Consider the following 13,744-nt stretch of genomic DNA (forward strand, 5'->3'; position numbering starts at 1 on the left):
GATTAATAACCCAAAACGAAAATAACTGATTATAACAGAGACTTTATTTCATCTCAAGATTTTTGAATACCTATGAAAAAATTCATTTGCTTTATCATCTGAGCAAATTAATTTTTAATTCAATATTTTGAATTAAAATTAAAGTAATTTCTAGATTCCAAAAATCTAAAGCTATAAGTACATTATGTTTAAAGCACTGTCAAGTTAGCATATTTCCTTCTTTGAATGACTGACTTCTTCAAGATATATGAATACATCTTCATCAGCCATCAATTTCAATGAAATCTGCAAACTGACACAAGTTGATATAAACATGATATTTTTTCTCTAATGACAATGTATTTCCTCTTCTATCCCTCCTGCAGTTTAATGGCATACAGTAAAAAATCACAGATCTAGCAAAGTGCTTACGACTAAGAAACCATCGTCACATCAACATAGAAAAATACTGTTTGCATAGAAAAATATTCCTCTTTCTTTTTTTTTTCAAATATACAATCAAGTTTATCACACATGTTGTTTAAGCAGTATGATGTTAAACTGTTATCCCAAATATTGGGGTTTGGCAGTTGAACATTTTTTTTTGGTGGGTGAATATTTCTCTCTCCAAAGGGAGAGAACCCTTCACACCACAGCAGCAGTAGTTGTCTGCCCCTTAGTTGTTCCTGATTATCCCACTAGGTGACTTCCTCTTCCAGGTCCAGATCTGTCTGTCTATCCCTGTGCATGTCTTCATGGTCAGCTTCTGACCGTCCACGCTGGTCTCCATGCACTTCTGTGTGTTGGCATGGTAAATGGAGTTGTCCTGTTCATGAAAGTTGCAATGTATCAAAAGGAATGTACAGGTATGCATGTACTGTTCATCCCACTTTAATTGATGGAGCCAATATTGCTAACCAACTTTTATTGTGTACAAGAAAAAAGTTATAAAAGTTGATAAAATATCTTCCGTAAACCATTCCTTTCAATATGAGTCATTCTAAATCATTTAATCCCTAGAAAATTGTTAATAAAAGTCGGCGTAAATAAAAGCTGAATAACAGTGATTTTTTTTATAGGTCACCCTAAACCATTTATTTTAAGTAAATCGTGGATTAAAGTTGTCGCAAACATAAAGTCACTGCAAATTACTGTGGAAACAATAGATTTCATGATAGCTCAATTTTCGTTTAATTCGTGGGTACCTCTCATCCATGAATTAACATCCTCCATAAATTAATAAAAAAGGATAAAAAAAAGCCATATTTCCTTTGCAGGTTTAAGAGAATACACGAATAAAGTCCCCACAAACCTTGAAAATTTCAGCAATCCATGAAAAATAGCCCCAACGAACTTTAATGATTCCACAGTAATTTAATTAATACCCTTCAACCATAACATTATAGGTTAATCCCAAACAAATCATTTTTGATTTTATGAAAAAAAAAAAATTAAGTACTTGTCTGAAAGGACAATTTATTTTTACAAACCCAATAAATTGTAGGTAATTTTATAATCATATTCATAATTTGAAATAATTTTATGAGAGAACATTTAAAGGCATTGTGCCTGCTGTTCAATCCAATTCAATGTATTCCTTTATACTTGAATAAAATAGTCATCAAATTAAATCAATCAATAAATTAATTAATATCTGTGAATTTGACCACACCCACCTGGTTGCCCCCCTGGTTGTGACAAGGCCACATGTTGACCGGTTTGTGGTAGTTGTGGTTATCCACCGCACTGTCGATACACATCGGCTTGGCCTTGCTGCGGATCTGTAACCAATGCATTACGTAACATTAAAATTTATGCAAACTTTAAAATTGCCAATTTTCTAATATATTAGGCTTCAATGGCAGTGGGTACGCCTGTTGAATACGTGTTGAATACGCGTGTTGAATAAGATAAATATATGTAGTTTGTTATGCAGTATTATCATAGTATTGCTAACATTTTAAATAACCTGATTATGCGTGTTACTCTTCATTTGAGAAAATTAACTGTACTGTTGTGGCTGACCTATCCAACATTGAAATTCCTTATAGCAACATAAATTAAAGCAAGTCTATTTCTTAGGGCCATAAATATCCAATATGGCACAGGATTAGCTCTTTGTTTACTTCAATCTTGTCTGTATTTAAAAAAAACATGAAAACAATGAAAGATGAGACGATAAAATGATGATATTATCTTCCGTACCTCTCCAGAAGCAATGGCTTCCCCTGGAACAAACAGGTCTGGGTAGACATTTTTGACGAACCAGTCAAAGCTATGGCACTGCAAACGTTCCCGAAGCTTCTTTCTGTCGGTGACATCTCCGTAATCTCCCTAAGAAAACAATGTATTTATCTATTATTCATCTAAATTTGTTTAATTAGATTATTGTTGACTTTATATTATACAAATTACATTTTCCAAATGAATATCCTCAATTTGTTATTCAAGAGTATGTCATTTTTTAAACTCTTAATCTAACTGAAGAAACAAATCATCATATTATAAATCGAAGTGAAATAAAAATGTCTAAATCATAACAAATTAAACATTTTAAAAGTATTGCACAACCAAAACATGTAATCTACCAGCTGACCCCATTTTTTTTTCTGAATCAGTTCTTAAAACCGTGTAGAAAAAATATGCTGAAGACCAAGAGGGGCCAGACTAACTAACAAACAAATAGACAGACAGATAATTATTCTCCTTCAGTTTCACATTTAGGGAACTAAAAATCAAAAGTTTTTAAAAATTCCATACCAGATCATAGTTGAATCTTTCATAATAATAGTTCTTGTATTCGTCCATCCAAACTTCAGCCAATCAGATTGAGTTTTTCTTGACAACGTTGACACCAGTCCTCCACTTGTACGGACTTCTCTTTCTGATGATGTGACCAACATGAGAGCATGGAATGATTCACACATCCAGACCTTCAAAATGAAAAACATAGGTAATCACAGATTACCGGTACAAAGCTCACCGAGACGAGACATCACCCTTACGAGACTTCACCTTTATGAGACCACCTTTATCATATTAAATGAAAATCATACTTTATGATCTTGGATATTCATGGATTCTGTTTTGACACAATATCGTATATCATCTGTTAAAAAATTGTATGATAATCATATGTTCATATGTTAATCAATACAATAATATAAAATTAAATATTGCATACTATCATATTTACAACATATATCATATAATACAATAAATATCATAATAAACAATGATGAGATATGATATTGTGATGTATGATATGACATTGTATTGTGTTAATATACGTTATTGTATTTGATCACATAATACAATATCATAATATATAAAACAATATAGTATTATATTACAATATCATATAACATAATACATCATAACATTGAAACATATGATATTATATTGTATAATATAGTATGATATTGTATGATACTGTATCATTTTTGAAACATAATATGATATTCTATTATATGATACAATATAATTTGATACAAAATTGTATCATATCAAATGATACAATATTATGTATAAAGTAAAATATATAATACAACATTATATAATACATATTGTATCATATGATACAATAATATATTTTACAATATCATACAATACAATTTCATGTGATGTGATAATTTATCATATTATAAACCAATGTCATATTATACAATATCGTATGATACGATATTTTATAATATTACAGTATCATATTATACAATTTCAAGTGATATAATTCTATATTATAGAAACTAATATCATATAATACAATATGGTATGATACAATTTTATAGAATATACAATATTGTATCATAGGATACAATATTATATTTTGCAATATCTTATGTAATAGTATCATGTGATAAAATAATAAATTAATAATACAATATAATATTATACAATATTGTATCATAATATACAATACTATACATAACGATATCATGTTACAATATCATAACATAAAATATAAAAAAAAATTGATACAATATCATATCGTATCATATAACTTTTTATTATATTACATATGAAATTGTATTGTATCATATTAAACAATATTGTTTCATACCATACAATACTATATCATAGGAATCATGTTATATAATTTATTAACAAACAATCTATCTATAGAGCAGGTTTGAGCGAGGTAGGAGATTTCTTTAGCATCCTTGATAATGGAGATCAGGCTCTGCATCTGAAGCAACCTCTGCGTTTCATTTATAATATAGTTAAATCAACTATGCAAGCTATCATCTATAAAACATGTGACCTGTTCCAAAACAAGAGGCCCATGGGCCACATCGCTCACCTGAGGAACAATAGATATGATAAAGTCAGCTTAATGGAGTCATAATACAAACAATCTGGACAATGTACAATAATACATGTAGATCCTGTATAAATGAAATCCATTTTTCCCCCTTGGAACTCGGATAGCCCTGATTGCTGCCAATATTTACAAGAGCAGACTTTAATCACCGCTCCTGCACATATATAGGGACTCAACGTTACGCAGGCAGGGATGACCGCACACCCACGCAACTCAACAGGTACCAATGTTTACGCAAGCAGGGATGACCGCACACTTGCGCCAACAGCTCAACCTAATGCAAGCAGGGAGTGCCGCACACTTGCGCTAGAAAGGCCTGAACACCAGCAGGGATGACCATACATTAGTGCTCCGCCGCAACCACCACCAATACAAGCAGATATGACTGCACACTTGTATTAATGCGATACAGGGCAGGATTGACCGCACACTTTGTATCGCAGGTTAGAAACCACGTAGATTAGATAGAGCAAGGATGTTCACACACTCAATCTATCCAGACCTGTTCAAGTTTAACCCCAAACAGTCACTCATCGAAGTGCAATAGACACTGTCCCTATATATGTGCCAACCTAAAATAATTCATAGTATCTAAAAATTGGAAATCAAAAATAAACACACTAATCCGGCCTTACCCAAAACTTCTTATGCAGAACAACTTATATACATTGAATATTTATTATTGTATAAAAATAATCATCACAATAATTGGTAAACAGTGGATGCATTAATTAAAATAATCAAGAATCAATAAATCAAGGGCAATAACTCAATACAGTAATACAAAAAGATTCTAATGAAAAAATAGCTGCCTGCTTCAATTTTATAGTCATATCACATGTTAAGTATTGCAGTTCTCAAAAAGATCCTTTACAATTGTTTATATATGGGATATTTAGCTACATCAAACTCTGAACCTTCTTGTGAGGCCGAAGAATTGTCCTGGAGCCAAAGTTTTAACAATTATAAAGAATCATCTTGCTGATTAGTTTCTGAGAAGAAGATTTTTAAAGATTTACTTTATATATTCCTATGTAAAACTTTAACACCCCCCCCTCCCCTATGTGGCCTCACCCTACCCCCGGGGGTCATGAATTTCACAACTTTGAATCTACACTACCTGAGGATGCTTCCACACAAGTTTCAGCTTTCCTGGCTGTTTAGTTTCTGAGAAGAAGATTTTTAAAGATTTACTCTATATATTCCTATGTAAAACTTCGACCCCCCATTGTGCCCCAACCTACCCCCAGGGATCATGATTTTCACAACTTTGAATCTACACAACCTGAGGATGCTTCCACAACAGTTTCACCTTTCCTGGCTGATTACCGGTAGTTTCTGAGAAGAAGATTTTCAAAGATTTACTCTATATATTTCTTTGTAGAATTTTAACCCCCCCCCCCCCAATTTGTTCTCACCCTACCCCCAGGGATCATGATTTTCACAACTTTGAATCTACACTACCTGAGGATGCTTCCACACAAGTTTCAGCTTTCCTGGCTGTTTAGTTTCTGATAAGAAGATTTTTAAAGATTTACTCTATATATTCATATGTAAAACTTCGACCCCCCATTGTGGCCCTACCCTACCCCCAGGGGTCATGAATTTTACAACTTTGAATCTACACTACCTGAGGATGCTTCCACACAAGTTTCAGCTTTCCTGGCTGTTTAGTTTCTGAGAAGAAGATTTTTAAAGATTAACTCTATATATTCCTATGTAAAACTTCGACCTCCCCATTGTGGCCCCACCCTACCCCCGGGGGTCATGAATTTCACAACTTTCAATCTACACTACCTGAGGATGCTTCCACACAAGTTTCAGCTTTCCTGGCTGTTTAGTTTCTGAGAAGAAGACTTTTAAAAATTTACTCTATATATTCATATGTAAAACTTCGACCCCCCATTGTGGCCTCACCCTACCCCCGGGGTCATGAATTTCACAACTTTGAATCTACACTACCTGAGGATGCTTCCACACAAGTTTCAGCTTTCCTGGCTGTTTAGTGTCTGAGAAGAAGATTTTTAAAGATTTACTCTATATATTCATATGTAAAACTTCGACCCCCCCATTGTGGCCCCACCCTACCCCCGGGGGTCATGAATTTCACAACTTTCAATCTACACTACCTGAGGATGCTTCCACACAAGTTTCAGCTTTCCTGGCTGTTTAGTTTCTGAGAAGAAGATTTTTAAAGATTTACTCTATATATTCCTATGTAAAACTTCGACCCCCCATTGTGGCCCCACCCTACCCCCGGGGGTCATGAATTTCACAACTTTGAATCTACACTACCTGAGGATGCTTCCACACAAGTTTCAGCTTTCCTGGCTTTCTGGTTCTTGAGAAGAAGATTTTTGAAAATTTCGAGAAATTTTTCATTAATTTCTAATTATCTCCCCTTGAAAACGGGTGTGGCCCTTAATTTTCACAACTTTGAATCCCCTTTGCCTAAGGATGATTTGTGCCAAGTTTGGTTGAAATTGGCCTAGTAGTTCTTGAGAAGATGTTGAAAATGTGAAAAGTTTACGGACGGACGGACAGACGGACAGACAGACGACAGACAAAATGTGATCAGAATAGCTCACTTGAGCTTTCAGCTCAGGTGAGCTAAAAACTAAACCTCATCCAGCATCTGAAACCTATGGCTTAGATTCAGCATTCAAGCCTGTCAGGTGCATCAGTATACATAAGACGCATCTCCATGCAAGTTTGGTGAAGTTCAGACCAGTAAAAACTAAGATATCATCATCAGAGGGCACTAGCAATTAAACCCTTAACCTGCTCCAGCATCCGCAACCTATGGCTCAGATTCAACATCCATGCCTGTCAGGTGCATCTGTATCATAAGACACACCATCCATTCAAGTTTGGTGAAGTTAGGAATTGTAATAACTAAGATATATTTTTTAGCATCCTTGATAATGGAGATCAAGCTTTGCATCTGAAGCTTCCTCTGTGATTCATTCATATTACAGTTTAATCAACTATGCAAGTTTGAAATAGTACTATTAAACATGTGACCCGTTCCAAAAAACTTAACCATATCCAGCATCTGAAACCTATGGCTCAGACTCAGCATTTAAGCCCGTCAGGTGCATCAGTATCATAAGACGCACCATCCATGGAAGTCTGGTGTAGTTAGGACAAGTAATAACTAAGATATAATCATCAGAGGGCACCTGCAACAAAAACTTGAACCAGCTCTAAAAACCTTAACCTCCTTCAGCATCTGTAACCTATAGCTCAGATTCAGCATCGAAGCCTGCCTGGTGCATCAGTATCATAAGACACACCATCAATGCAAGTTTGGTGAAGTACGGACCAGCAGTAACTTAGATATTGCTATCAAAGGTCACGTGCAACAAAAACTTTAACCTGCTCCAAAAACCTTAACCTCCTCCAGCATCTGAAACCTATAGCTCAGATTCAGCACTCAAGCCTGTCTGGTGCATCAGTATCATAAGACACACCATCCATGCAAGTTTGGTGAAGTACGGACCTGCAGTAACTTAGATATTGCTATCAAAGGGCACCTGCAACAAAAACTTTAACCTGGTCCAACAACCTTAACCTCCTCCAGCATCTGAAATTTAGGACTCAGATTCAGCATCCAAGTCTTTCAAGTCCATAAGTAGGTCCAGATGCATCATCCATGCAAGTTTGGTGAAGATATGACAAGTAATAGCTTAGATACAGGACCTGCAACAAAAACTTTAACCAGGTCCGGACGCCGACGCCGAGGGTATAGCATAAGCTCCCCCTGACTTCGTCTCGGTGAGCTAAAAAAATCATACAAAACTGTCATGATATCATAATATTTTTTTTTCACCAGTAACCAGTTATAAAACAGTATTGCAGAAAATGAGTTTTGAAAAATGTTATGATCCATCAAACATGAATCTAAATTATATTACAAACAGTAAATTTTCTTTCAACATAATAATGAGAATGGACAAGAAAAAGAAATTTGGTGCCATGACCAGGATCCTACTTACATGTACTCTGAAAGACAGTTCTAAGTTTTCTCCTCCCCCGATATCCATTCCAGGGTCGTAGATACCAAGTTCCGTAAAATATTCTCTACGGATGGAAAAAAGACCTCCGGCCATCGTGGGCGACCTGTGATATCATTAGTTTAAAAATAACATAGGATTGAAATATAACATGATGTTTCAAAGTTCAGTATATAAATTTTGCTTATCATTTACTTTTATTCAGGTCTTTGTTGAAACATACATGAAAGTTAAAGATTCTAGGCTTTTAAGTGTCTTAAATTCATTAAACAAAACAAAAATATTGAAAGACAAAAAGTTTTTACAACATAAAAATTCCATAATATTTGATTATGTTTAAAAATCTTATAAACACACAATTTTTTTGTCAATACTTTTGTTGCATGTTTTGGAAAAGAAATTCTATAACTAGCAGAATAATGTCACTATGATGATATTTTTCTAGCAAGCAGATGAAAAAGTATCGGAATTGACGATTCAAAATGCATGCACTTCTAATTTGGAGTAAAACTAATTCAATCAACAATATCAATAATCTTTAAATCTAAAAAGATTATTGAAAAATTGAGTGATAAATAATTTGATTTAAACAGTTGCACTGTATGTAATGTATTTTAAGGTACACTAGATTTTGACCCGTGCGTGCACGGGTTGACATAGCATATGATATCGGACATTTACGAAATAGATACATCGACACACCGTTTATTGTTGACATTTGCATTACCAAGCTTTAAGCGTACAATAATGCTATTAATTTCACTACATTCTGCTGAGTTAAAATAATATAATCTGTGTCTGCCTCCCATATACCCGTAATGTAGCAGAAAATCGCATAATCGCTCCTAAACGATTTTGGAGAAAATTAATAAAGTTGCATTGAAAATAACAGTCAAATTGTTCATAACAAACCATGTTGAAGCTGTAAATACCTTTCTTCGAAAAGTTTAATTTTATAATTGCAGAATTCAACATTTCTTCAACAACGTTTTTTACACACCATGTTTACAATCAAAACTCCCGGGATTTTTTTTTTTAGAGTAAATGCACTGTTAGAGTTGTCACCCGTATTTTCTTTGATGAACAGGAAAAAAAATTCTAATGAAAATTTATACGCATTTGTTTTATCGTCTCTGAGTTTATCCATGCAAATGTGATATTGTGGAAACATAAAATAAAGAGCTCCCGTGATTTACCGTGAATGTAATGCGCATGCGCAAAATTGTAAAATCCAAAAAATTCAGATGATTTCCGGAATTTTTTGAGGAATTTTCGTTGATTATTAATAAGCGAAGCTTGATTGAGAAAAAATAAAAACAAATTGGTAATCTTCAAGTACCAATGATGTTTAGAATATATAAAACAAAAGACAGTACTCTTCCGATTAATTGGTATTAAAGCTAAAAAATTCGAGTCTATTATTTTAATATAGTAGTATAGATTATCCCTTTCCTCCATTCACTTAATTTCTTACCTGTCTGATGTACACAACAAAGAGGACTGAGACGATTGGTAGAAATACGCGTATACAGGTGTCAAATTTCATCGTTGGTGACAAGACAGCATCCCGCATTGTTTATGCGCCATTGTTGAACTTTAACAAGGGAGACAACTCTTGAAATTAGAAAAAATGCAGTTTAAATAAAAGTTACATGTTTCTCTTAAGGTCTCACACAAAGAGTTAATTTCACTATATGTTACTATAAAGCTTTAATTCAGTTAAAATTATTTAACTATACTCTCAGCATATAATTCATGAAAGAGAAATTATAGTTAAATGCTTTAAGAAAAATAACGCCTTCTGCAGCTTCTAAGAGAGATACAGTAAAACACGGTTATAACGAACACACTTATAATGAACTGACACTTACAGCAAAGTGAATTTCGTTCCCCGTGGCTGTATTACATGTTGTAAACTTAACGGATATAACGAATTACGCATATAACGAAGTAAAATTGAACATCCCTGGGACTTCGTTATAAGCGTGTTTTACTGTAATTGAGAGTAAACATACCTACCCCCTAGTACATGGAGGTTCCACATGTTGACAAACAGGCTCAGCACCATCCAGGAAGTTGCATCATGCGCATCTAAAAAAATAGTTCCATTGAAATTTGTGTGACAATTCCACTAAAGTAATAATTTTCCTAGCCACTGGGTCTAAAATCAATACTATAGGCCAAAAAGGAAGAAAGAAATTGTCTCTATATATATGGAACTAAAGTTGACTAAGTTCAGTTTGATTGGCTATTTCCTTGCGTACGACCTTTAACACAACTAAAAGTTCATGAAATTTAATGAAAGGACTATATATGATAAGGGCCTAATATGGCCCCCTAAAATGAACATCATCATTTTACTATCATTCTTTGTTTTCTTAATACAGCTATGTATGTGATGTGTTTACATAATATTCATTTTGGTTCAAGTGCCCACAATTTAGAAATATGACATTGTAAAGACAACCTTTTCCCGCCATTTTTGCATTTTTAACGTAAAACAGCTTGTTTTCAAGCAGTTTTTCCTTCCAAAAACATAGAGCGCATTCTTGAACAAATAAAATATTTTAATCTGAGATGTATCTAGCCAAGACTAATAAGTGACAAAAAAATTTTCCTTGTTCAAGCATGCGCTCTATATTTCCCATTCGTAAATATATAAGAAAAATGTCAATTTTTAGCCGATTTTGATTGAATTATAGAAATGGCGTCACTTCTGATGTCATATACTGCTAGGGAGTGCAAATAAATCAAATAAATAGATGAAAAATATATTTTATATCAACTCTTCTAAAAAATTAGTTAACATTTTATTGTACCCGAAACGCTTAAAAAATGGCGAATTATGGGGGCCAAATATAACTCTTATCGTATATAGTTCTTTGCAGTAAATTTCTAGTAGGTACGTATCTATTTCCTATATGCTAGTGTATGAAAATCTACTTTTGACCGGAAGGGATTAAAAAAGTAGGAGATAACTCTTCTAAACAGATTGCTGAAATCTGGAGTAAATTTCTGTTAAAATTCATCTACAGTACATGTTTTTAAAACTAAATAAAATTTGATTAGTGAGATGTTGTGAAAAGAGCTTGGAATGAAATGAAACCTGAAATGTTAGAGTTTATGTGTATGTGCTTTAAAAAAAATTCAGCTCTAATTAATAGACATTAATTAGCTAGGAAAAAGGAAGTTGACTTAAACATTGGAATTAATTAGCAAAAAGTTGTTAATTTTAATTCTAAGACAAAGACAGAGACTGGAGAAAATAGTGCCAGAAGAGTCTTCAATAATGTACCTTGGAACTTTGATAACGGTGGTCACTGATTAATGGCTAGTGATTAAGATAAGGGGTTCTTAAGCAATGGGGGGTGATGAAGCTTTTCCATCAGTCATCAAAGATGGGGTCCCTCTTAGAAGACATGGCAGCTCTAAAATAAATAAACAGTATGAAAGTTTACAATACTTAAAAATTTGCAACACATACAACATCATATTCTTAGAAAAAGTCTACAAGTGTACAGTTCAATATAAATCATGCCAAAGAAAGGACTAAAGTGGCTGCATCAACATCAGTACAAAAAAGGAAACATTCCTCACAACAACTAAGGGCCAGAAGAGTACAGGGACCACCAGCCCAGTACAGTGTCTATGTCCTATTATTATGCCTTCTGTCAGTTTGTCACTATATATTCAGTACTCATCTATTTTCGCATAGTATCAAAGGATTCATATAGCGTAAGCATACTATGCCGAAATAGAGCACGGCAAATGTCAACGAAAATCTTTCAAGCGCCGACAGCGGGATTCGAACTCACGACGCTTAAATCATTCCAGCTTGAAGCCCAACGCGTTACCGCTACGCTAAATTAGCCGATATAATTAACAACGGTATTTATATATATAAAACGTAGATATATACGACTGACATCAAACAATTAAAATTATTCATTTTTCCAAAAACACTTCATTTTTGACGGTAATTTTAAAGTTAAAGTTTCTAATAAACTTTTGAACAAATTGATTGAACATTTTTCAAAGAAATTCTACATGAGAATCACAAAAACGCTTTTTTAAATGACGCTTGATAAGGAATGTACAAGAAAAAAATTCAATGAGATTTCGTCTGCTAAACATTTCGAGTTTTCTCGGTAAGGCCAAACGTCTCTCATTTCTTGAAAAGAACATAAACCTTTGTTGACTTTTAATTGTACAACAACTTGTTGATTAAATAAACAATCAAATTAATTGATTAATTTGAAAAAAACCCAAAACAAACGCTTGCTTTTCCGGTGATTATTTTTAGGGACTTGTCAACACTCGAACGTCACAGCTACTTACAGCAAAGTACGTCAGTATATTCAACAGTCGGCATAATAATAACAATAGTGTTGTGCTGTGCATGTACTATGCCTAAATAGTAGTCAGGGTTTGATACATAGTGCACTCGCCTCCGGCTCCTGCACTATGTATCAAACCCTGACTACTATTTAGGCATAGTACATGCACAACACAACACTATTATATAATAAGAAGGCTGAGTAAAGAAGAGTTTCAGAACCCTGTACAGCAGCAGAAGGATGGAATATTCACAGTAAGCGATGCTTAGCGTAGAAGCAGTCAAATGAAGATTTTGCGATCCAGGCAGAGTGAAGTGGAGCTGGTAGACTCCTACATGAATGCAGAGTCACCGAACCCCAATTCCAGACTTTACAAAGTACTCCATCAAGAAAAAACTGCTAAACTATGTGTGACGATTGTGACACGAAATAGAATTGTATTTTGATATTGCACACGCATGTACTACTTTTGACATGTCCCCCTTATTTACCGTTTGCATTTCACAGCGAGATGTCATAATTTGTACTATTATTACTTACTGCATCAGGTGAACGTGATTATTTGATTGTATTTCAATCTTCCAGGTCTATTATTTTCATTGGCAAACTCCACTTTAAATGTTTTCATGATGTTTCCAAGCATGTACTTTTCGTTTTTACATACCGCCATTAGTGTTATGGAATTTCAGTATATCACGCCCGATGCAAATCATAACTTTTGTGCACTAGGTTTTATTGAGATTTCTGTATTAAATTGTATTGTTGTATGAATTGCTATAATTTTATTTGTCATATATTGAGTAAATCACCTAATTTAATTGTTGAATTATATTTTATACATTAGTCAATGTTATTGCCGGTGACTGCCGATGATCCCTTGGGAAGCGCGTGGGTCACGGGGGGGGGGGGGGGGGGGGGGGGGGGGGATATGTGTATAAAAAGGGGAGATCACTCTATCCGGTGGACTTAGCAATTGAGGTTAGAAGGTGTTTTTTAACTACTTTGATTATTTTAGGTAGAATTAGGGGATTTTGAATAAATTATTTTTTTAATACATCGTGGTATTACGGGTTAATCTCGTTTACACGATA

General features: G+C 34.1%; 1 protein-coding gene across 1 annotated transcript; it reads right to left on the reverse strand.

Moving 5' to 3' along the window:
• Positions 1-655: 655 nt before the first annotated feature.
• On the reverse strand, positions 656-2,787 carry LOC136269739 (polypeptide N-acetylgalactosaminyltransferase 5-like). The gene is made up of 4 exons (XM_066072650.1): positions 2,740-2,787; positions 2,185-2,313; positions 1,656-1,760; positions 656-805 (listed from the first exon to the last, which is right to left on the reverse strand). Exons 1-4 carry the CDS (start codon positions 2,785-2,787, stop codon positions 656-658), a joined length of 432 nt encoding a protein of 143 aa, XP_065928722.1.
• Between the last annotated feature and the right edge of the window lie 10,957 nt (positions 2,788-13,744).

Source organism: Magallana gigas, chromosome 10 (genome assembly GCF_963853765.1).
Source record: "Magallana gigas chromosome 10, xbMagGiga1.1, whole genome shotgun sequence".
Lineage (NCBI taxonomy): Eukaryota > Metazoa > Mollusca > Bivalvia > Ostreida > Ostreidae > Magallana > Magallana gigas.

What these genes read in the sequence shown, in the direction of transcription:
- LOC136269739 (XM_066072650.1), bottom strand. Translation starts at nt 2,787, where the DNA reads ATGGACGAATACAAGAACTATTATTATGAAAGATTCAACTATGATCTG. An exon ending in AAAGATTCAACTATGATCTG is followed by an intron (nt 2,314 to 2,739) that starts GTATGGAATTTT and finishes TTGTTTTCTTAG; the next exon opens with GGAGATTACGGAGATGTCAC. An exon ending in AAGCCATTGCTTCTGGAGAG is followed by an intron (nt 1,761 to 2,184) that starts GTACGGAAGATA and finishes CATTGGTTACAG; the next exon opens with ATCCGCAGCAAGGCCAAGCC.